This window comes from Eupeodes corollae, chromosome 1 (genome assembly GCF_945859685.1).
Source record: "Eupeodes corollae chromosome 1, idEupCoro1.1, whole genome shotgun sequence".
In the NCBI taxonomy this organism is placed as follows: Eukaryota; Metazoa; Arthropoda; class Insecta; order Diptera; family Syrphidae; genus Eupeodes; species Eupeodes corollae.
This window is the reverse complement of record NC_079147.1, coordinates 261014717-261040351: the sequence shown is the minus strand read 5'-3', so window position 1 is coordinate 261040351 and position 25635 is coordinate 261014717. Positions and strand designations below refer to the sequence as shown.

Here is a 25635-nt window from a genome sequence, read left to right as displayed (position 1 = left end):
GCTTCTCATTCAAATTTCTCAACAAAGAATTAATTTTGTAACAATATCTGCATAGAGTTAAAGTTCCTGAAGAATTCATTGAGACCGTCCCAGTTTTCTTTCTCGTATTGCCAAACGGTTCTGATAGGAGTGTTTTCTTTAACTGGGCTTTTTACACATGAGAAATTTGCAAATACGATACAATGGTGTAATGTGCCTGGAGGCGGTAATAAACTGATCGTGTATTTATTAGGATCAGAAGTAAGAAACAAGTCTAGGGTGTTGGTGGATTGACATGCAAAGTCAGGGATTCGAGTTGGCTAATCGACAAGCTGAGTTAATTGATTTAACTCAGCAAAGACCTTCCTTCCGGTGTTGACTGGCCAGAATAACGAAACCAAGAAGAATTGTGTACATGGGAAACAATACTGTGAATTGAGTCGGACAGAGCATCAAGTTCGTTAAAAGTTGAATTTCTGTCCAGATTTGGACTTCGATATAAAAAACATGCGTGGATGATGTGCTTATGTACCGTAAAGTTTAAATACATGAAGTAAAAGTTTGTGTTAAAGCACAAACCATATTGTGGCTGAAGTTGGTACGTAACATCATTTCTTATAAATACGGCTAATCCATGGTGGAAAAAGAATAATGGCACTTAGCTATACCCATTTAGATGAAATTCCAAATGATCGGAATCTTTGGGATAAATATGCAAAAAGTCGTCTTAAAAAACTGCAAGTATCATAAATTTGCAAGCATCTAAAAATGATTCTTAACCTTTCACAATATCATGTTGAATTGATTTTTAAAAGAATCAATACACTGACTAACACCTTCTTGCTAAATTGTTAAACCTGTTAAAATGCGTTTATTAATCAACTGATATACTGACCATTTTTCCGATACGTTTTTGTTAGTTTGAATTTTCGTATGTTTAAATATTACTCGTTAAATTGTTTATCTTTTATCTGTAGGTGATTTTTTCATTTTTTTAAGACTATAAATAAAAGTACTACCCTAAAAATTTTTTTGGTAAAAATCGAAATTTCGAATTTTCTTAAAAACAAATCGATAGATTTTTATTAAATTTTAGCTAATTTTTTTTCTTAACTTTGCTTCTTTCAATAAAATCAAAATATTTTTGCATTCTTTCAGAACTGGGCGTACAATTCTGCATAAGCTCTTACACTGTTCTTTCTTTTTTGAATTTCAAAAAAAATGTTAAATATATTTTTCAAAATTCGATATCTCGAAAACATATCGTCATTTTTTTACGAAAACCAAATGTAAAACATAAGCTCTAAGAACTTAATTTACAAATGAAATGTTTTTTGATTAATTAAATGGTAACTTATAATAGGTACATTTTTAAATATAAGTTCTATTTGTAAACAGATTCTTTGAATAAAGAAGGAAGTTCTTGTGACCCAGTGGTGCAGTTTATTTAATTTACCAACATAAAAAAACTACATACTCAATATTTTTGGAAGTGTTTTTTTTGTACACATTTTGACGTTATAATCGTTCAAAAAATGTGTTTAAATTCGATAGCTCATCTGGTTCTTGAGATTAGACCAACACCCAGACTTCTCTCAAAAAAAAAACTATGATTAAGATTCTAGGGACTCTGAAACGTAGGGAAATTTCAACATTTTTAAAAAATATTCGTGTTAATATTTGTAGAATCTTGTTGTGTTTCTTTGCAAAATGTTTGAATATTTTACACTCTTTTTTTTACAAAATTATTTTCAAGTTTTTTTTGGCAAAAATGGTCTTTTTCAAATGTTTGATTTATCATAATAAAAAAATAAGTTTGATCAAATTTAATTTTTTATCAACAGTTTATAATGCTGCAATAACAACATGTGTAAATAAAATTGATTTTAAGTCGATATCCTTACTTGTCCGTGAGATATTCATATGTTTCACGAATATGTAAGGAAATATTTACTTTACCGACATTTCTACAAAGATTGCCAAATACGCCAATTCCATTCAAACACCTCCCCCCCAACCCCAAACAAGTCAGCCGTCAAACCTTCAATTCCAGTAATACTTATCATTTCATTTTTTAATTGAGCCAATTTTAAACGTACTGTAAAGTATAGAGATTCTTTTTTTTACCACACATCAAGAATGTGCTTTACCTAACTCTGTTTCGCTTTCATTTTGATATTCAGATCTTTAAGACCTTTTAACTTCCTACCTATTTTTCTATTTGTTTCACTGTGTTCAAATTTTAAACATGTTAAAGGTAGTTATAACCTCTTCAGTGTTTTGTGAAAATTATAAACTAAGTTTGAAGCCAATATTTTAAATTTTTGAAATGATATTTGAGTCGAAAATAAATGTTTACCAATGGTTTTTTTAGTTCTTGAAGGAAAACTGCCAGTTCGATTTTTCTCAAAATTTAACAGAATGTTAATAACAATATTTTTCAAAAGATAAAATTAGTTTAAAGTAAATATCTGAAATGTTTGAAAAGATATTTGAGTCGAAAATCAATTTTACCAACTTTTAGTAATGAGTTTTTAGGTTTCTCTTTGTTGTAAAAAAAAACTGTTCATTCGATTATTTTCAAAATTTTTCCTAAACTTGACAAAAATATTTCTTATAGAATAAAACTAGTTCAAAGCCAATACCTCAAATTTTTAAAAAGATATTTGAGTCAAAAATCAATTTTTACCAACTTTTGTTAATATTTTTAAATTCGATGGGAAGTTAAAAAATAAAAAATACGCCCACTCCATATTTTTAAACACGTTTATCCGACCTATTTAGCCACTTAACAGTATTTCTAATTTATGTATACTTTTTATTGTTATAGCATTTAATAAACGTATGAGCGGGGGATTTATTATTATGCGATTGTGTGCGACGCAAGATTCAATAACCTTGATAGATTATTTTTTTATATTTTTCACTTGTTTTCTCAAGACGACAATTGTTATTATGAAAACATATAAACATCTTATAAAATAAATAAAATCTTTTGTTAACTTTTCCTTATGTACCTAAGCTAAGTTTCCCCATAATTTTCTTATCTTAAAACAAATAATTTTTGTTCAACAAATAATCGTCATCATAATATAAAACGATGTCACCCTGTGAAAATTGACACATGTACATACAAATGTATCTAAAAAGAAGAACATTTTTTTTAAATTAAAGCTGAAATGTCAAAATCAAGATCAATGTCAAAATTATTCAATTTTTCGTTTTGAAGGTCGTTTTAAACGTTTTTCATTCAGCTCGATGTTGTTATTGTTGTAGTGTTTATTTGTACGATGAGAAATTCAATCTTTTCTCTTTGTTGTTTCATTCGTTTTTGTACAACATGTATACCGTTATATGTATAATTTTATACTCGTAAATGTATCTTTGTATCTCTATTAACGAGAAAAAGTGTATAAATTCCGTGTATGATTACAAGTTTTGCAACTAAAGATGAAAGTAAACACTGAATGGTTAGTAATTTTTATTTTCTTCTTTTTTACTTGTTGTATTTGTTGTTTTTTTATATTTTACGTTAGACGATACGAGTTATGTTTATTTATGTATATAAACATTCAACAGTTGCAAAAAGATACTACTCTCACTTTAACAGAGTATAGTTGACAAGTGATGACATTGTACTATAAAACTGGTACTCTACTTATAGTGGATACCTTTAGTGATGTGAGCTCACAATAATCGTGCTACTTTTTAAAGTGATGATGATGTTGATGACTGTCATCATACATAATTCGAAATTTGAATACTGTTTTGAATAACTACTTAGAAGTATGTCAAATTCTGAGAAGAATGAAAATGTCCAACTCATGGTGTTTTCATTTTAAATGAAATTTTTGTTCCGACCTTCAATAAGTCGATTTTTTTGAAGATTATGTCACACTTAATGAATTCCAATGGAATTTGCTGATTTTATTTTTTTAGAAAGGCAAATGTTCTGTGTCAAATTTATCAAAAATAAGGTTTTGATTTAAATTCTGAGTCAGTCTTTTTGGCTTCCCATCGATTGTAGCTTTTTATGATTCGTATTAAAAAGTTCGAAGATTGATTTAGGATTGATCAACAATGGGTTTAAATTAAAAATCGGTCCGTGTGAATATGCGTTATGGTTACTGTTGTTTTTATCTGAATTTTCAATCCTGCAGAGAAGTTTGCAAATGTGCTTAAATTTAGTAAAGGTAAGTAGGTGCAGCATAAATAAGGCCCTTGATAGGCTCCGATTTATCTCAGAAATGATTATGTACATATAAGTAATTAACCACTAACAGAATTTACGTCTTAAAGAAACAATTTTTTCCTTAATAATCACGCCAAAAGCTTACGAAAAAATATTCAACATTACTTGAAGCAATAGAAATAAAAACTTCAACCGAACTATACTCGTAAATTTAAAACTTGTATCGATTATCAGAATTTTCGTTTGATTTGCTTTAAGATGTTTTAAAGATTGATTTTTAAGTACGTAAAATCTGCAGTACAAACCAGGTGATATTCTTTAGACCTTTTTGAATACACAATTTATATCGTTTTGCCTCAAGGCAGCGTTTTCAGGCCGGTTTTGTTTTTGCAAGGTTTATATTTGGAATTGTGTAAAGCAGAAAAAATAGATAAGAAAATTTACTTATCTCGAAAGAATTCTGGCAAAGCTCAATGTTGGTGAAATGAATTTTCACAGAGCTGAATTTTTGGTGGAGATCTTAATTCGTATGCATTTAACCTTTCTAAGTCGTCTTACTTTGGACAGAAGCGAACAACTTTTTTTTGGGTAATGCATTTCATAGTGTTCTTGTGCGGTTGAAAAAAACAATCTCTATATAGTACAGTACTGTGCAAAACATTCGCATCTAGAAACTCCAACATTTTTCATTAAAAAAAAAATTGTTTAGAAAATCAAACAGCATAATTATTTCTTGAATTGTCTAAACTTTTTGATATTACGTTTTAAATGTTGGAAAAAAATTAACACTCTTTACTTAAACAAAAAATAAATAACTAAATACTTTAATAGTTGGTAAAATTGCTGTGCACAACCAAATTTCAAACCATTTTCTTACTTCAAGGCAAGGAAATGTTAATATTTAATTGCATATCTTTTATTTTTTATAACGGCTGTATATCTTCTGGGCATCGAAGCTATAAGGTTATTAATAACCGTTTTTTGAATGTAATTCCACTGCCTCAGAATTTAAGGGAATAGGTAAGTTTTGTACTCCCAATTCTTTTCTTAACAATTTTCTACAGGTTCTCTATTGGGTTAAGGTCTGGGGAAGGGGCTGGCCATGGTAAGGCATCAATCTTTTTTTCTGTAATGCACTTTGTGGCCAACTTCGACTTATGTTTGGGATCATTGTCGTGTTGGAACGTCCATGTCCCAATGGTTATAAGGCAGCATGGTGTTACAAAAGATGTCTACACAGTCTTCAGACTTTATTATGCCCCCTACTTGTCGATCTGGGGATGATTGACTTGGTAATATACAATCAGCTAAGAAATATGTTTATTGACTATTCAGATATTCTATAATGTCTTTATTTTAAAAACTGAAACCGTCATAAAAAACAACCCAAAAAGCTTTTGGAGCTATGTTACTGCATGTCTTTCAACAACGAACTTAGCCATGACTCTGAAAAAATTTCAAATATGTTTGCAAATTTTTTCAAAGATGCTTTCAAAGAAGCGAACTCCTGTCAAACGCCTGAGTTATCTGCCCTCTCACAAAATTTTCCTCATTTGAACTCAATAAGTCTTTCTATCTCTGAAGATGAAATCGTTCGTAAAGCTTCAGAACTTGACGTTTGTTATAGTTCTGGTCCAGACGGTGTACCTTTTTATATTTAAAAAAAATACGCATTCTATTTATCCTATCCTCATATTCATTTAAATGAATCGCTTAAATCTTCAATTTTTCCTGAAATTTGGAAAACTTCGTTCATAACACCGATCGATACATTAAAAGGGTAGTAAAAATGAAATACAAAATTATCGTCCCGTTGGAAAACTGTCCGTCATCCGTAAGTTGTTTGAGTCCATTATTTGTAAAGTCATATCGGTTAATTGTAAGCCTATAATTTGTGACAGTCAACAAGGTTTTGTTCAAAATAAGGCAACAGTTACTAACCTCTTTCATTTCAGTTCATTTTGTTTAGATTCGTTTGAAAAACGGAAACAAGTTGACTGTGTCTTCACAGACTTCAGTAAGGCCTTTGATAAATTGTGCCATAAAACGTTAACTTCCAGACTTAAATCCCAAGGCTTTAACGATAATTTTGTTAGTTAGGTTTCATCGTACTTATATAATAGATCATACAGCGTAGTTTTTGGGAATGAGCAGTCATCATATTTTTATACCAACTCTGGCGTACCATAAGGTAGCCACTTAGGACCGTTATTATTTATTTTGTACGTTAACGGCTTACCTTCTATTATAAAACACTCATCTGTTTTAACTTATGCTGATGACATTAAAATGTTCAAACGCATCGACTCACTTGACGACTGTTTACTCCTACAAGATGATCTAAATAGTTTTCGCGATTCATGCGATCCTGCCTCCGTTTCTTTGCATGGTCCAATAGGCTCGAATTTCCACCCTACAATCATAGGCTTACGCTTATAAATCTTCCATCGCTTTCTAAACACAGAGAGTACATTCAGCTATGCCTTATTATAAAATTAATGGGTCAGTCATATAACCATCAATTTTGAAACAATTAAACTTTATTTATAGCCGTTCAAGAATCAGAAGACAAGTTCCTCTACGTCCTACATCAAGCAGATCGAGCTATGGTAAGAACAGTGCCCTCAACCAATTGATTTCAGTTCACAACAAGTATTACTTTTTGGTATATTCTGTAAGCGATGATATTAAAAGTAAAACCTTTGAATTAAATTTTTTCAACACTTCAGTTTAGTTTTTTTTTTTGGAAATTGCTTGAAGCATTTTCATCTATTAATCTAAGAATAAATGTAATATTAGTCTTAAGTTCTAACGTTAGTTTGTTTAACGAATTCAATGAATAAATAAATAAAAGTAGTGCATTTGTAGAATCTGCCTGACCAGCGCTTTAAGATTGTGATCAGTAAGGTGACACATAAAAAAGGCAGTGATAGTTGCAAATGTTTTGCACAGTGCTGGACTTGACAGTACGTAATAAATTGACCTAGGCGTAAAAAGATGAATTTCGAATGTGTTTACTGGGGAAAATTAAAATTAATAACATTTTAGTAGAAATTTCTAGTAGGTTACACTATTTAATTTTAAAGATCTTCAATTTTTGATTCTGTGTTTATCGATATTCAAATCTCTAAATAACTGAGTAACACTCAAGTTTTGGACAAATGTAAGTTTTTTAGATCACAGCAAGATCCTGAAACGCCAAAAAATACATTTTTGACAGTAATAAGTGATCATACACGAAGCGAGTATTGAAGCTGATCAGTTTCTTCGAAGCAATTTCCACTGACGAATAGCACATTGTGTGACCATTTACGACACATAGGAGAAAGCGCTGTGTTTTGCGAACGTAACATTCTGAACTTTTCGAAAAAAACTTTTGGGATTTGAATTAAATACACTTAAAATTCTCTTACGATCAAGAGAATCTGGGAAATGAATATAAATAACGACAATTCGCTTAGTTCAATAGCTATAACCTTCGATGGGAAGTTGTATAAAGATAACATCTCTGTCTACATTTTTGATTGATTTTACACATAATAATTCATGGAAAAGTTTTTTTAGCCACACATTCGAAAAAAATGAGCTGGTTAAGCAAATTATTATTAAAAATGTTAAAACATTGTTTAATGACTTGGCAAACATATTCAATGTATTATAATTATAGGCTATCACCTTTTTTCTATAACACCCTAAGGCGTGCATATTAAATTCTCCAAAAAAACTGTAAAATCTACTCCAATATCTAAAATACCGTCCGAAGCCATAATGCGTATATAACCTACATGAAAGATCCGTTGTTGTACCTATAATCAACACTTTAGAACATAAAATTCCATGAAAATCTCCATTACCCACTTGTAAAACAGCTTTTTGCGGATAAACAATAATTTTACTAAGAAAAAAAAACATAAAACTATCATCAACTAAAGGCAGGTACCCAACGGTACCTTCATATCATTTCAAAGGTCAACGCAAACTTGAGGTGACTTCCATAATATTATAATTACTATCCAGTATTCGTCGTGTTCGTGCATCGTACAGTTTAAACCCGTTTTTTCATAATTACAGAAGTATTAAATTACTCAATAACTTGGTACTCATTTATTTTTGTTTTATATTTAAATTCATTAACAAAGTACAGATCCAACCTCAACAATTAACTCAAAACATTATCATTTCAACAATCCCAAGTCGAGAACAACAAAATATCACATTTCCATTAATCACTCTTCTCACTCTCTCTTAGGCGAACTCACTATCATTCAACCAACATGGAGACAGCAGCTGCATTCAACTCACTGCCATACAAATTATACACCGTCAAGTTAGTCCGTCAGTCGGTATGGCAGTGTGCGACAATTATATACGGAAGGCAATAATAATAATTCTATACAAAAAATTCTATGCATGCGATTGCGATCTCTAAATACTTAGTTCTATAGCATTTGACATTCAGTCTCAGTATTGTCAGTGTAGGAGAGGCAAGACCCAAGAGCCGAAAGCCGAGAGCCTAGAGCGCTAGAGCAGCAGCAGCAGCAGTACCAAAGCACATGAATAGAATAGCACGCCTACCGTTATCTTAACCTTGGACAATAATATAATAATAAATGACGAAGTCATATATATACATCACATATATCAATACACACAAAACAACACACATGTATATGTATATATAAACAACAACAAAAAGTTCCATGAAAAAGTATCTCAAAAGAGAACTTGTGGATACAGGAAGTGTTCCACTGTTCTATATTACGTACAAATCAACCTTCAATCATGAGATACATTTTTATATCGTTTTTTTTTTTATATAATGCGATATAATATATCTTCATGTGTAGATATAAATAAATAAAACAAAATATCGACATATCTATATCACAAATAAAGATAAAGATACTCGTATCTACATACATGTATCTAAGTATTTGTATAGCAGTAGATACTCTTGGTAGGTGAGTAGGTACCTGTTTTATTGTAGATTTTCGATTTTACTATAACAGAAATATCATCTGACTCTGAATATGGCTCTGACTCTGACTTGAGGTGCGGATTGCAGTTACATTGTTTAAAAGAAAAAATACAAAAATAAATCTTACTGTTTTTTATTAATTATAGTTTGTTGTCAAACAAGTTTAAATGTTTAGCTTTTTTTTCCTTCACTTTTGTTGGAATCTGTGTTTTCTATTATTCGTTTACAGGGTGCTTTTTTTCAACGGTCTTTATTCAAGTAAACATTTTTGTTTACGTTATTCATGAAGTTTTCTCAAATCTATCATCCGTTTTCGTTATAGAGCAATGTTTTTATAAAAGTTTTTTTTTAGAAATGAAGAAAAAAATACCAAATGCGCTGTAAAATTGAAATCCTCTAAAATTAATTTCTAGTAAAATTTAAATCTTAGAAGAATTTCCAACATATTGAAATAATTGAAAGAAGCTAATAAACGATTTTCTTTAATTTTTTAAAGATTATTATGAGTTGGATACAAAACTTGATGTTTAAAACTTGTTTCAATTTTAAACTCCATATAGAAAGTTAATGTAATCAGTCTGATTCGTCGAATTAAAAATTTGACATTTTTCGACGTTTTAAGGTCCATATAATCTAAAAAAAGATTCTTAAATAAATGACTGACCCAAAATATTTCACAAACCAATAATCCCAGTGGCTTTAGTTAAATTTTATAAAGGGTGATTTTTTAACTTTTATTTTTTTGGCAACACTGGATTAAACAGCTGACGCACGTTTCGTGTTTTGTTTCACTTTCAAACATCTTCAGTTTGGTCTATAATTTAACCGTGAACCGTCTTACAAACGAACAACGCTTTCAAGTTATGCAATTTTAGTATCAAAAAGCGTGCGCTGTTAAGAAAGTTCATCGCGTGCTTCTTCCATTTTATGGTCAGTTTAAATTTAATCTCATTTTTCGTTCAATGGGCACGTTAATAAGCAGAACTGTCTATTTTGGAGTGAATTTACGCCAGAAGCATTGCAAGAGCTACCAATGCATCCAGAAAAAGTAACAGTTCGGTGAGGTTTAAGGGCTGGTGGCATCATTGGACCGTACTTCTTCAAAGATGATGCGAATCGTAACGTAACTGTGAATGGTGAGTGATACCGTGAGGTGATATTCAACTTTTTTTGCCCAAAATTCAACAGCTTGACTTGGATGATATGTGATTTCAACAAGACGGTGCCACATGCCACACAGGACGTGCAACAATGGACTTGTTGAGAGGCGAGTTCTGTAAAGATTTTATTTCACGTTCGGAACCGGTCAACTGGCCACCTAGATCGTGCGATTTAACGCTTTTAGACTATTTTGTATGAGGCTATTTTTAAGTTCATGCCTATACAGATAAGCCCGTTTCAATTGAAGCCTTGATAAACAACATTGAAGCTTTTATTAGTGAGATACCGGCCGAAATATTAAACAAAGTATGTAGTCATGAATAAGATTTTTATGAAATAATCTCCAAAACATCAAATTATATGCACTGTACTATCGACTCTGTACTGTATCATATAATGTGAAGTGATACCAAACTAGCATAATTTTAAATAAATAACAATCTCGGGAACAAAAACAAAACTTATTTCTTTCATATGCAAAATATATGTTTTAGAAAAATCTAATCGACAACTTTTTTTACAACACTCAAAAACCCACAAGAAACTATAAGAATCTGGTAAGAAATGGTTTTCGAGTAAAGTATTATAAAAAATAAAGAAAGATATTAAATTTTGTATCTTCACAAAATGATATCAGTAATATTTTGGTAAGCTTTTAGAAAAATCGGTAGGCGGGAACAGATTCGAACAGTGTGGGTCACATCCCAGCCTTTTGTTTGATCATACTTTGATTGTTTTAATGAAAGAAAAGGTTTACTCAATAAAGCTGTGTAATTTCAAACACGTTCAGGTGAAAAAAGTTTACTCAAAATCATATAACCGTTACGTATTGAAATCTACTCAGCATAAACTAGTACTTCGGAGGATTGTAAATAGCTTAATATTGATATTCCCTAAAGTTCAATAAAAACAAATTCTCATGCTACTTCCTGCAAAATTAATAAAAGAATTTTCAAAAGAATTTCAACTGAAACAAGAAACTTCAAGAGGTTCAAAAGGTTCAAAAGGTTCAAAAGGCTTTTATTAATCTCGATGCAATCCTTTCTCATTAAAATAAATATATCATTTTGAAAAACAAATCAATTTTTTGAAAATTGTTTTTTGATTTCTTTCAATTCTTGCCTAATGGACGTAATACAATCAAGTTTTCATTTTCAGTACTTATTTATTGAATTCAAATAAGCTCTACAGTATATTTATGCTTTCTCAATTAATAAGTTTACAAAATACAGCAAGCTATAGTTATAGTGAACCAAGCAACAATTTATTGCGGTTGTTTATAAACAACTAACAGATTACAGAACAGTTTGAATACAAAGTTACCTGTATCAAGTATCTGCTGTTCACCATTTTTTCGAAATTCAGAAATGACAATTTTAACTTCACAGACATACAAAAATAGAGTTTAGCATCAAGCTCTCTTATCAAAAATGCGTACTTTTGGTATTGACGGATTTCGTATTTGTTGGGTTAGAAATTACCTTTTGGGCCGTTCAATTCAAGTATTATTGGACGGATTCAAATCTAATATCCACAAAATAAACGCTAGTATGCCACAGGGCTCCGTTCTGTCTCCGACGCTCTTTCTTATTTTTATAAATGATAATTGTTTCGCTGATGACAATACCCTCAGCTTTCCATATTCGTTTTTAGATTCTCATCCTTGTTTTTTGGAAATGGACTACCAACGGCAGCGGTAAGCTCATTGAATTCTGATCTTGACAGCGTTGTCCAATGGGGAAGCATGTAGAATTTAATGCTTCCCAAAAATGCTGCTGAGTGTTTAAGTTTTCTCAGACAATGCAAGTTTTTCACCCCTACTCATCTGGATATAATTTGCAAAGCTTTCATTCCTCCAAAATTCGAGCATAATTCTCGCATTTGGGCTAGAATCGAAAAAAGACCTCTAAAAATAATAGGAGATTGTTCTCTTATCGGGACATTTGCTTCTCTTGAACAACGCCGTAAGGTATCATTCCTGACATTGTTTTATCGATATTTTAATATACAATTCAAATAAATTTTGTGACGCAACAGTTCATGAAGAACCAGGGCCTAGTGATTTACAACTCTCAACCATTCCTTTGTGCCAGTAATGTTGTCAGTGATGGAAGGGGCCTACAATTTATATGCCGAATCCGAACGGCTAATTTGAGAAAGAACTTTTTCATGACAAGAATTACTCTTGTCAATTCTTCGCAAGAGACAGTACCCGTGAAAAAAGTTAGGTGGCACAAGCAGGGATTGAACCCAAGGCCCCTTCCATGACAGTCTAACGCACTAACCATCACGCTACGGGTACTACTTTTTATAAACAATGCTCTAGTGAAATAGACAGTTGCATTTCTCTTCTAAAATAATTCAACCGTAAAACCCGTTCTGCTAGGAATGCCCATCATTTTACTCTCGAGCCCAATTTCGAACGTACTGTTAAGTACAGAGAATAGTTCTTTAGCCGCACTACACGAATTTTTCACCAGGCTCAATATTTCCCACTCATTACAATGTGCAAACAATCATAACCATTTTGCATCGGTTTCTCCTTTCTAATCCCATCCTCCTTTCCTAATTTCTCGCACTGTGTTTAATCATTATAAGGGTAGTCATAACCCCTTAAGTACACGCACAATATAAACAAAATATTACTAAAAATTGTAAATTTTAAAACAGAATCAAGAAGATAAAGACAGAAAAGTCCCAAGACAAAATTTAAAATGTTGAACTACCGATGTAAAAGGTTAGCGGTTAGCGGTTAGTTAGCAATTTTATAAATCTTTAACAACTTACTAGGCAATCCAAAGTTTGAATCTTTGCAAACCAGTTAAATATAGGGTCCGGCAAAAAGATCACCCGTATTTTAAAAGGCAATGACAAATAAATAAACAATTTAACAGACAAATTTTATTGAATTTTTTAAATTAAATACTATGCCATTTTACATTGAATAAAATAATTACTTAGTTTTAAACATTATATCCATTAAATATTGTCACCTATTATTAATACATTTACGAAGCCTTTCCCACAATTTTTCCATTGTTTGTCGAGTCATTTGTGGTGTAATGCCTGCCACTTCCTGAGTGATTGCTTCCTTAAGTGCTTTCAAAGATGTTGGGCGATGAGTGTAGACTTGGGCCTTTAAATGTCCCCAAAGAAAAAAATCACAAGGTACTAGATCGAGGGACCTTGGTGGCCAGGTAATGTCTCCTTGTAAAGAAAGAAGATGCCCTGGAAACATCTCTCTCAAAATGGCTTTGGTTCCATCTTGTCGGAACCAGACTTCTTTGTGGTTCCTAGTAAAAGGATTTAAAGAAGGCCCCAATCATGTGACAGTAGCGATCCGCATTAACTTTCACTTTTTGCCCATTTTTTTTGAAAAAATACGGACCTAACACAGCAAATTCAGCAACAGCACACCAAACTCTCACATAAGGGCTGTTAAGTGGTCGTTGATGAATTTCTTGATTGTTTCTGTTGCCACGTATCGGAAATTTTGGTTATTTACAGTACCCGATAAATGGAAATGGGCCTCGTAAGACAAAATTAAAACAGCACCAACGGGAATGTTTTGAAGAATGTCTTTCTAAACAGCTCTGCGAGCTTCAAAAACTCTCTCACTTAATTCTTGTGCGATTATCATTTTGTAGGGATGCATATGGAGAGGTGTGTTGGCAAAATTCGTTTTACACTCCTATCAGACAATCCAAGGCTAACTGCATGTTTAAGTGCTGAACGCCTTGGAGATTGCTGCATAGACGCACTTACACGTGCCACATTATCCGGCATTGATGCGGTTATAGGTCAGCCAGACGATTTTCTCTTTAGCGCAGAATCCGTTGCTCTAAAGTTTGATAACCAATCTTAAATTGTTTTTCTATCCGGAACAGGATCATGTCATCCAATATGGAATCGAATGCAAAATGCTCGTAGAACCACCATTAGGGATATATTTCTCTACGGCACGTACACCTCTATATAACTGTATCCAGAATACCATTTTATCTATAAAAACCCTTAAATATAAACGTTTAAAAATACAGAAGGTTTTCTTGCCCGACCATGATGTACTATTTCCATGCTATTAAAAGAGTACATCTTTAACCATTCAAACAGTGACAGTGATATAAATTTAGAAAATAACTTTAAGTTAGAGTTGCTATTTATTAATTAATAAAACTATAAACTAAAACTAAACGGTGATTTTTTAAGAGCTTGAGAACTTTAAAAAAAAAAACGCATAAAATTTGCAAAATCTCATCGATTCTTTATTTAAAACGTTAGATTGGTCCATGACATTTACTTTTTGAAGATAATTTCTTTTAAATGTTGACCGCGACTGCGTCTTAGGTGGTCCATTCGGAAAGTCCAATTTTGGGTAACTTTTTCGAGCATTTCGGCCGGAATAGCCCGAATTTCTTCGGAAATGTTGTCTTCCAAAGCTGGAATAGTTGCTGACTTATTTGTGTAGACTTTAGACTTGACCTAGCCCCACAAAAAATAGTCTAAAGGCGTCAAATCGCATGATCTTGGTGGCCAACTTACCGGTCCATTCCTTGAGATGAATTGTTCTCCGAAGTTTTCCCTCAAAAAGGCCATATAATCGCGAGCTGTGTGGCATGTAGCGCCATCTTGTTGAAACCACATGTCAACCAAGTTCAGTTCTTCCATTTTTGGAAATAAAAAGTTTGTTAGCATTGAACGATAGCTATCGCCATTCACCGTAACGTTGCGTCCAACAGCATCTTTGAAAAAATACGGTCCAATGATTCCACCAGCGTACAAACCACACCAAACAGTGCATTTTTCGGGATGCATGGGCAGTTCTTGAACGGCTTCTGGTTGCTCTTCACTCCAAATGCGGCAATTTTGCTTATTTACGTAGCCATTCAACCAGAAATGAGCCTCATCGCTGAACAAAATTTCTCGATAAAAAAGCGGATTTTCTGCCAACTTTTCTAGGGCCCATTCACTGAAAATTCGACGTTGTGGCAGATCGTTCGGCTTCAGTTCTTGCACGAGCTGTATTTTATACGGTTTTACACCAAGATCTTTGCGTAAAATCTTCCATGTGGTCGAATAACACACACCAAATTGCTGCGAACGGCGACGAATCGACATTTCACGGTCGAGTGTTTCAGCAACACTCTCAGAAACAGACGCAATATTCTCTTCTGTACGCACTGTACGCATTCGTGTGGTTGGTTTAATGTCCAATAAAGTAAACTGAGTGCGAAACTTGGTCACAATCGCATTAATTGTTTTCTCACTTGGTCGATTATGTAGACCATAAATCGGACGTAAAGCGCGAAACACATTTCGAACCGAACACTGATTTTGGTAATAAAATTCGATGATTTGCAAGCGTTGCTCGTTAGTAAGTCTATTCATGATGAAATGTCAAAGCATACTGAGCATCTTTCTCTTTGACACCATGTCTGAAATCCCGCGTGATCTGTCAAATACTAATGCATGAAAATCCTAACCTCAAAAAAATCACCCTTTATAATAAAAATATTAAAATCTTTCGAGATTAAAACATTAAATTATTAATATACTAAAAACTCTAGAGAAGTTTATATTTGTTTTAAAAACAATGTGTAAGAAATTTTTAAATTTGTTTCTTTAAAAAATAAAAATTTTAAACTTAAAATTAAATCTATATTTAGGACCAAATTGAGAGGTATTTTAAAATGTAAAACAGTATTTTCAAGTTCTAAAACGATTTATTCCAGGAATATGAAAACATATGTAAAATTTTTCGCTGAACAAAATTTATAGATATTCATTTTTCAGCTAAAAATACTTGATACGTTCTTCGTATACTATCGTGTAGAGATTTTCATTATAAATCACTTTAAAAACAAATTCTGTTTTCATGCAATAACTGTAATACCAATGTTTTAAAAAATTTAAAGCATAATTGAAGTTTTTTTCTAACACTTCGTCAACTGACAACATTACTCGCATACAGAAATGGTTGGGAGTTGTAAGTCACAAGGACCTAGTTCTTAACGGACTGTTGATCGACCTTTTTTTTGTCAACTTTATTATGAAAACTATTTCTTGTATTAAACAAGCATTTCAAGTTTTAAAGAGTTGTTAACAAATGTGAGACAATAGTTTTCATTTAAAAACATTAACACCCTGTTAAATAACAGTATTCAAACATATTCTCATCTACAGAAATTAATAACAAAAATAGTTCCCCATTATTAAAACAAATGTAATTGATTCATAATTTCCAACTAATACCAAGTTTTCTTTTTTGTTTAAAAATGCACAGTATGTATCTTTCAGTAACCTTGAATTAAGTGTATCATTTGCTTGTAAACCCGGAAAGATAAATATGTATCTACGAATTGTTGTATTATTTTATTTAAATAGTATTTATGAGGTTTTATGGAAAAAATCTTGGTGTATAATGTACATTATAGAGTATTTTCTCCAGCTTTGACTATGAATTGAATACAAAAGAATGTTCTACATAGTAAATTAAAAAAACACCTGAATGTATTTAACAATAATAAAAATTATTATTTTACAGCCATTCCGTAGGCGCAGTAATAATTATAATACAAACAAAATAAACTATCTGAATTGATTGACATAACAAGACGGCCTTGACTTTTTTGTTATAGATTTTATTCTCTACCGCGTCTGACTGTTGCTTCCTTTCCCCTTTGTGCGATTCTTAATTAATAAAAAATAAATAATTTGTATCTATGTATAAAAAATGTATCTGAGAGATTGTTTTAGTAGGTTAAAAGGTACAAACGGAAAACATTAAATAAAGAAATAAACATACGTTTACAATTTTTATCTTAAGATAGTTAAACGAAGTATTGAAAGAAACAAAGCAACGCAAATGAATGAAAAATGTGTCACCTGCATTTAATTACTTATGTCTTTTGTTACATAAAAGAAATACACTAACAAATGTTATTATTTTATGAGATATAAAAATAAATAAACAGTATAATTAATGATTTTCTTTTCAATTTTATGCGCATATTGAAATAAAATAAGTATTTTAGTATTTTCAAAACTCTAGATCTGATATTTCCACTTTAAAATTTTTCATCGCATCTTCCTATATGTGTATCTTGCAAATTTAGGACCCCTGTATGCGATTTCCGACAACAAATTGGAAACGTATACAAAAAGCTTCGTTGGATTGATACAAAATACGATATCCATAGAAGAAATCTACTTCAACACCCAAGCAATCCTTCAAGTCTGGTTTCAAACACAATATATAGCTCAACGGATTTAATTTTTGAAACCATCAGAATATTAGCTGTCATGAGTTCTCAGAATTGAGCAAATAACTATAAATCTTGTTGGTATGACGAAAAATGTAGGCAAAGTAGAAATAAATCTTTCGCGTTACTTAAAATCTTTAGAAAAAACAATAATTCGGCCTCTAAGTCCCTATATCTTCAAGCAAATAATTCGAACAGAAGATTGCGTAGCCTCGAAAAACAACAATATCTAAAAAACATGGCGTTGAACCTCATACATTGTAACGATTCTAGATTATTTTGGTCAAATGTACGCATTCTAGCTGGCCGAAATAATAAGTCAACGGTCCCTGCTATTGGTGTCGATACAATGGCTACTTACTGCAAGACACTTTTCACCGCAGAAACTTTTTAAATGAACATAATAGCCACGTTTTATTATCACCGTGATCTGATCCGGATCAGATCATGATAATAAAACAGCATTGGATCATCATATTTTTTATTATTTAAAGTTTGGTAGCAGTGTCAAATTCGTTTTTTCAAAAGTGACATTTCGAAGCAAAAAAAATATAAACAAATACCCAAAATGGAAGCTGCTGTGGTTGATCGAAGTATTCATTTTAATTTTATTTTTTTTCTCTTTTAAAAACTTTTATAATTTGCAGTTTTTATTTGAAAGTGATGAAAGCGAAGAATCAAACAATTCAATTTTGTCCCTATTGAATCTTATCGATGATGATTCAAGTTCCAGTAGTAGCTCCACAACTTCTGAAAATGTGCAAATCACAAAAATCAAAAAATGTTGAAAATACTTTTACATGGGATTTTTTTGAAATCATTCTTTAAATTAAAAATGCTTTTAAAAAACACTTAGGTGACATAAATTAGAACTCAGAACCGTCTAAACCATCTCAATAAAGAGAGTAGTTTTGAAATGACAGTGGTTTGTATGTAACACTTCCAAGAATTTCGAGAGAAAATCATACAAAATTCTTAAAAGTGTTACATACAACCCACCGTCATTTCAAAACTACTCTCTTAATTGAGATGGTTCAGACGGTTCTGAGTTCTAATTTATGTCACCTAAGTGTTTCTTACAACCATTTTCAATTTAAAGAATGATTTCAAAAAATTCCCATGTAAAAGTATTTTCAACATGTTTTGATTCTCAAAAAAAAAGTTAAAACAATTTTTTGATGGAAATTTTTTGAAATAATTTTTTGAATTTAATAGAGTTTACGGAATCAGTTAGCAGACATAAATTAAAACTCCGAACCATTTGAACCATCCCAAAGAAGAGAGTAGTTTTGAAATGACGGTGGGTTGTATGTAACACTTTTAAGAATTTTGTATGATTTTCTCTCAAAATTCTTGGAAGTGTTACATACAAACCACTGTCATTTCAAAACTACTCTCTTCATTGAGATAGTTCAGACGGTTCTGAGTTCTAATTTTTGTCACCTAAGTTTTTCTTACAACCATTTTCAATTAAAAGAATGATTTCAAAAAATTCCCATGTAAAAGTATTTTCAACATTTTTTTCTGCTGCAGCTTTCTCGATTTTATTTATGTTTTTTGACATTTAAAGCAGGGTTGCCCATAGAACATTTTGCTCAATGATTTTTTTTTGTTCTTTTTTTTTTGGGCAAAATATTACCCATAAATTATGTCAAATATACATTTTTTTGGACTTAATTATTTGAATTTCACCAATTAATTAGGTTTGTTAAAATATCTAATTATTTCATGGATTATATACCAAATAAATAAATATAAAGCTTCTCGCTTTTTATTTAAAAAAATATTTTATTTCAGTCAAATTAAAATGTTTATATGGCAATACAGGTTTTATTTAATTTGTTTGCAATGATACCAACATTTACATGTGAAATCACAATGATAGAGCGCTCCTTGTTGTGAAAAAAAGAATTAAATTTTGGATCTCAAATTGAGATCCAAACACAAAGCAGGATCTTGTGTTGTTGTTGTAATGCATGTAAATCCAAGATCCGGATCAGATCATGGTGATAATAAAACGCGGCTAATATTATATTGATAAGTAAGATTCCCGATTATCATTGCTAGAGCTCATAGTGACTTTGAAAAAAATAAAGGATAATAGGATAATAAGGCTCCGGGTTTAGATGGCATACCGGTCGAGTTCTACAAAAATGCCAGCCTACAATTTCTAAAACAAATTTTACTATTAATTAACAAGATGTTTATCGATGAGACGATTTCAAATTGCTTCAGATTTTCATACATTTCTGTGATCTTTAAAAGGGAGATCCTAACCTATCGAAAAACTACAGGGAAATCTCTGTTGACAACTCTCTGCGGAAAATTTTCACTCAATTACTCTGCCTAAGGCTTGTTTCCTAGGTTGAGCTTGGTTCCGAACAAGTCTCTCTACAATGGAACAAGTTTTTATTTTAACGAGTGTTGCCACGACGTTTTATTGATACAAAAAGAATCTGTATACATTTTTTGTAGAGTTCAAAGCCGCCTTTGACACTATAAACAGAAGTTTACTACTTTTCAAACTTACAGAAATAGACTTATCTACAAAGTTCATAAGAATATATGAACAACTAATATCAAATTCTAGTTCGGTAGTAAAAATTGGTATGAGATTGTCAAATCAATTTAAAACTGAAACTGAAGTTCCGCAGGGTTGCATTTTTAGTCCCTTGATTTTTTCCTCTTCATCAATGACATATTTTTGGAGATGTACTTAACAAAGGTGTTTTTATATACAGATGATCTTGTCATTCTAGCCGATAATACAGAGACTTTTTAGTACCAGATTAACAATTTAAAACAATATTGCGATACTTGGAACCTGAAAATAAATACTTCAGAGTCGAAGAGAATGGTTTTAAGATCTCAAAAAGCAAACATAAAGGTAGTGACTGATTACCAACACCTAGAATTTACTATAACACATAACTTAAATCTTGGAGATTGTTTTAAAGAAAAATCAATGACTTTTCTGAGTATTTCCAATATTTACGGGAACATTAATTGTGTGTGGAAAAAGCTCGATTAAATGTCAAATATAGCGACAAAACTTTTATAGTGACTTTCCAAGTACGCTTTGAACAAAATGAGCATGAAGTCGCTGTTCTTCACTGACTGTACAAAATTAAAACACTGGTAAATGCAATTTAAAAGTAGATAATTTACTTCAAACATTGGCATGAAGGTGATGCTATTGAATTTGCTGTCAAGATCAGAATATAATGAACTTTTCATACAGTGTTGTTGAACTTCCACACCTCCGAACGAAAAGAGCGTAAATCTAGAACGAATACAAAAAGCTGAGGGTATTGTCGTTAGCGGAACAATTTAGTCCATTATAAGTTACATTCAGAAACATTTATAAATTAAAAACGAGTATCGGAGACAAAACGTAAACCTGTGGTACATCAGATCCGATATTCTGGATATCAGATTTGAATCCGTTAATGGGTTAAACAAAGGCAAGCATTTTCGATAAGAAAACTTGACCCTAAATCCATCAAATCCTTTTGAAATATCAAGTGCAATAATTTTACAGTCTCCAAAAAAAAAAGGAGGAAGTGCTACGAAAGCCATACTACCGGTATCTTCAAGATAATTGTTGAAGTAAGTGTGTATTGGGTGCCTGTGGCATGGAAGATCGGGTAGTTGGTGATTGCCTTAAACTTTGGTGAAGCCAGCAATGGACCTATCTTGCCATGTTAAAGTTCTTGCTTTACCCCGGGCAATGATTTGAAACATTAGATAGCTAAAATTGCAAGGGCGAAGTTTTCTGACTCTTCAGGATAGGTTACTCAGATTAGCACTCTTCGTAACTGAACTCCATCCCGCTATGGAAATCGAAATAACGGACAATTAAATTAACTCGTTACTGAAACTTGATGCCGAACAATCAGGATTCCGAGCTAGATCCTCCTGCATTGATCATATCAACACCCTGCGGATCATTATTGAACAGTGCCTTGAAAATCGATCACCACTACACCTGCTGTTCTACGACTTGGAGAAGGCCTTTCATAGCGTTAACAAGGAGTATATCTGGTTAGCTTTGTGGAAGAGAGGCATCCCAGAAAAACTAATTGCTATTATTAAAGCAACACTTGATGGATCCAAGTGTCACGTTCTGCACGATGATAGGTTTTCAGATGGTTTTGAAATCCGTAGCGGAGTTAGGCAGGGCTGTATTCTGTCGCCAATATTGTTTTTTTTGGTTATAAGCGATATACTACACGCACCTTTGTCAGGTAGCGGAGGGATCCAATGGACTTTGGCATCCTATTTAAAGCACTTGGATCTCGCGAACGATGTTTGCTTACCCTTTCATAGGATCATGGATCTCCTTCAAATGGGTGCGTCGGCAGCCGACCATTCTCTCAAATAAAGGTTTCCTCGCAACTGGTGGAAAAAGTGGAGAGCTTTCAATACCTTGAAAGTATCGTCTCCATCATAGGCGGAACCGAACAAGACGTCATATGCCGAATCGGCAAAGCAAAAGCGGCGTTCGGTATGTTTTCGAAAATTTGGAGGAATAACTTTATCAGCTTAAGAACAAAGCTACGACTGTTTCACACAAATGTCGAATCTGTGCTTCTTTATGGGTCTGCACCCACTTGGAAGGTTGCTTCAGCCATTGCAAGAAAGCTACAAACCTTCGTGAATAGATGTCTTCTTAACATCCTAAGGATTTTCTGGCCAATCCGTATATCAAATGAGGTTCTTCAGGCCAGTATCCTATAGACTCTAAAAACGGCGTGAGTGGCAACCCTTTGACGAGGTAACGACTGAATTGCAGGCCAAGCAAGGCAGTGGAAGAAGAGCTGGAAGACTGAGAAGCACATGGCGCAGGAGAGTCTAGGCGGAATCAGCGTCACAGCGTCACATCTCCGGAAACCGTACACAATGGCGAGTAGGTGAAGTAGAGGCCCTATTGCTCTTAAGGGGTTCCCAACGGACTTAACAGGAACATTAGTAACGTTAACATGCTTTAATTTCAATACAAAAGATTGAAATCATGTAGAGATTGAGACTTCAAATTTTAAAATCGCCAATCATTTCACCTTGAGAAGACTGCAATCATTTTTTCTCCAATCATTTGATTGCAATTATTTGAGACTTCATTCTTACTTTTTTTAGTTGCATCTTTTGAATTCAATAAATAATTTATAATGATTGCATTTCCAAAAGATTCCTTCACTTTTACAAGGCTGTGATTCCCACTGTGTTGATAGACGTCACTCGTTTCCATAAGGTTTTAAGGAACTTTAACACTAGTAATGGGTCGAAAAAGTGCTTTCTCAAACTAGCCGTTCGGATTCGGCCTAAAATTGTAGGTCCCTTCCATTCCTGACAACAGTACTCGCACACAGGAATGGTTGAGAGTTGTAAGTCACTAGGCCCTGGTTCACAACGGACTGTTGCGCCACCCCATTTGATTTGATTTGAATGGGTCGAATTTCTCGCAAGACCTAATTCAAATTTGTCTAGCTCACTTTTTCTTCCAAGAAGTAAACTCTCAAAAGTTACTCATTATTTATTAAGTGGGCAACCTTTAAAACTTCCCAAAAAACAACCTCGGAACGGGCAGTCGATGTTTTTAAAAATAAATAAAAAGGAAAAAATAAACTTCTAAATATTTAATGTCCTAATTTTTCTTAAAACAAAATTATTGTCACTTACCTAAATCCGGAATCGAACTAGACGGTTCCTCACAGCCCCCACCATTGCTGGAGCTACTTCCACCATTGCTACCACCACCACTGCCGCAGCTACCCATAACACCCGAGGGGCCCGGTGGTGAAGTGTTTTTGATTTTGGGCGGCGGTGGAGGTGGCGGTGGTCGCATCGATGTCGATGAATTATTATTACAGTTACTATTACTACTACTGCTACTGCTACCACTACTTGAACTACTTGAAACCACAGGGGTGCGGAAAAGTCCGGAACTGTTTGGCATTCCATTGGAATTGCTGCACGATTGGGTTGGTGGGGGAGGTGGAGGTGCTGCGCATATCCCCACCCCCACGCCCACCGGTGGGGATGAGCCGTTAGTCGATATAACGTTCACGTGACGGGACACAATGTACTTTCGCGAACTAGACGGATGGTGATCGTCAACCGGGGACGACGATATCATACGCACTTTGTCCGACGGATGCGTGTGCTGCGAATGCGAATGCGAATGCGAGATCGAGTGAGAGTGGGTATGCGTGGGGGGCGGAGGAGGAGGCGGAGGTGGTGGTGGCGAGAGCGACCTTCGGCGATGGTTATCGTCATACAATCGACCGTCGCGTATCACACGCACTTGTTGCATGTGATGTTGTTGTGGCTGTTGTTGTTGCTGCTGCTGATGTTGCTGCTGCTGCTGATGTTGCTGCTGCTGCTGATGTTGAAGGTGATGGTGTTGAGGCGATAATGGCGGTGGTGAGTGACTTCGATGTTGTGGCGGCTGATGTTGCATATGTTGTAAATGCATTGATGGTGGTTGATGATGTTGTTGTTGTGGAGGTTGTGGCTGTGGCACCGCACGTGTGATGATGATCTGCGGAGCGCCTGGCAATGTGGGACTATGCGAGAGGATTGTCGATGATGGCGATCTTGAGCGCCGATTATCCGGAAGTATCTGAGCATAAGCGCCCCCACTGCTACCGGGAGAGAGTTTTATACTGCGGTGGACATATTCGACTCGAGGCGAAAGGATTATCTTCTGTTGGCTGGACTGTTGCTGCATCGACTGCGATTGCTGATGCTTCGGCGACTGTATCTGGATGTGGTGATAGCGCGTATTCACCAGACTAGGACTCGACTCACGCTCTCTATCGTCAGCCGAGTGCATCATATCCAAATCGATTGGTTCGGTTTTGATGAGTTTGGCCTCAATGCACTGCATTTTCTTCATTTTGGAATTTTATAGTTTTTCTTCTTCTTCGCAAATTCAATTGTTGGTTCTTTAATAAATATTTAACAAAATACTCCTTCAGTAAAATAGGTTGTATGTTTGTTTTTTTAGTTAAAATCTGCAATTTTTTGGCATATTTCTTTTATCTCTTGTTCAATAGTTTACAAAAACTTTGTAGGTATGTAGTTTTGTTTGTGTCTCCAATACAAAAATCCAACAGCTTGCATTTATTGTTTGTTTCTTACTTTCTACTTAAAAATCAGTCTGTGATTATATTCTGTCTGTTTATTTTTGTTTGTTTTAATTTTTAATGTTTTTTGTTTGTTTTTATTTATTGTTTAATCCTAATTCAGCCTTTCGAGTTGCAATTTTTTAAACTTCTAAATATAGTATAGTCCTTGTTTATCATCTACTTACTATATATGCATTCCAAATATATTTTAATATTGTTGTGTAGGATTGTTTTTTTTATTATTTTATTGTTTGTTTAAATACATAAATTAAATGTAGGTAGATTGAATAAACGAAAACGAAACTCTTTCCCAGCAGTATTTTATATATGTATGTGTGGTGAATACTTTCTTTAAATTTTATTTTGTTTAAAAAAGTTATCTGAAAAGAGACAGAAAAATAATTTGTTAATAAATTGCTAACATCATTTTTCTCAGGATAAATTATTTAAGGCATAAATATGTTGTGTTGTATTTATGAAATTTTTTATAAAAAATAATGGCATACGACCTTAACTGTTTTTCTTAAACGCAATTAGTTAAAACTGTACCATTGTTTGGTATTTTGTTGTTGAAATTTTTATTTTTTGTTAAAAAAAAATTTTAATTGTAACGGACGCCAACATGTTCACCACACTCACACGGAGTATAACAAATGTAATAGCCTTCTGCTACATGCAATAACACACACAAGAGGCAAGTGGAAATTTCACCATCGCACTCTACTGGATTTTTAACTTTAACTCTTAGAGTTCACCTCCAGTAATGTGCAAGGAAGTTATTAGTAGTGGCCAAATTCAGTACTCGAGACTTAAGTTTAATAGCACTGTCAGTAAATATTATATCGAAGTTGAGCTACTCCAGCATCATATGTGTTTATGTTGCTTACTGCAACTGACACAACAAAAGAGTGTCGTATTTAAACCATTATCACC

General features: G+C 33.2%; 1 protein-coding gene across 2 annotated transcripts in view; it reads right to left on the bottom strand.

The window, feature by feature from the left end:
- Nucleotides 1-25635, bottom strand: part of LOC129953346 (ecdysone-induced protein 75B, isoforms C/D) — a 352681-nt gene that overhangs the window by 312936 nt on the left and 14110 nt on the right. For both annotated transcript variants that reach the window (XM_056066471.1, XM_056066480.1), the window contains exon 2: nucleotides 23252-25082. In XM_056066471.1, coding sequence (XP_055922446.1) covers nucleotides 23252-24470 — 1219 coding nt within the window. In that variant the 5' untranslated portion in view covers nucleotides 24471-25082. The remainder of the gene's footprint in view (nucleotides 1-23251; nucleotides 25083-25635) is intronic.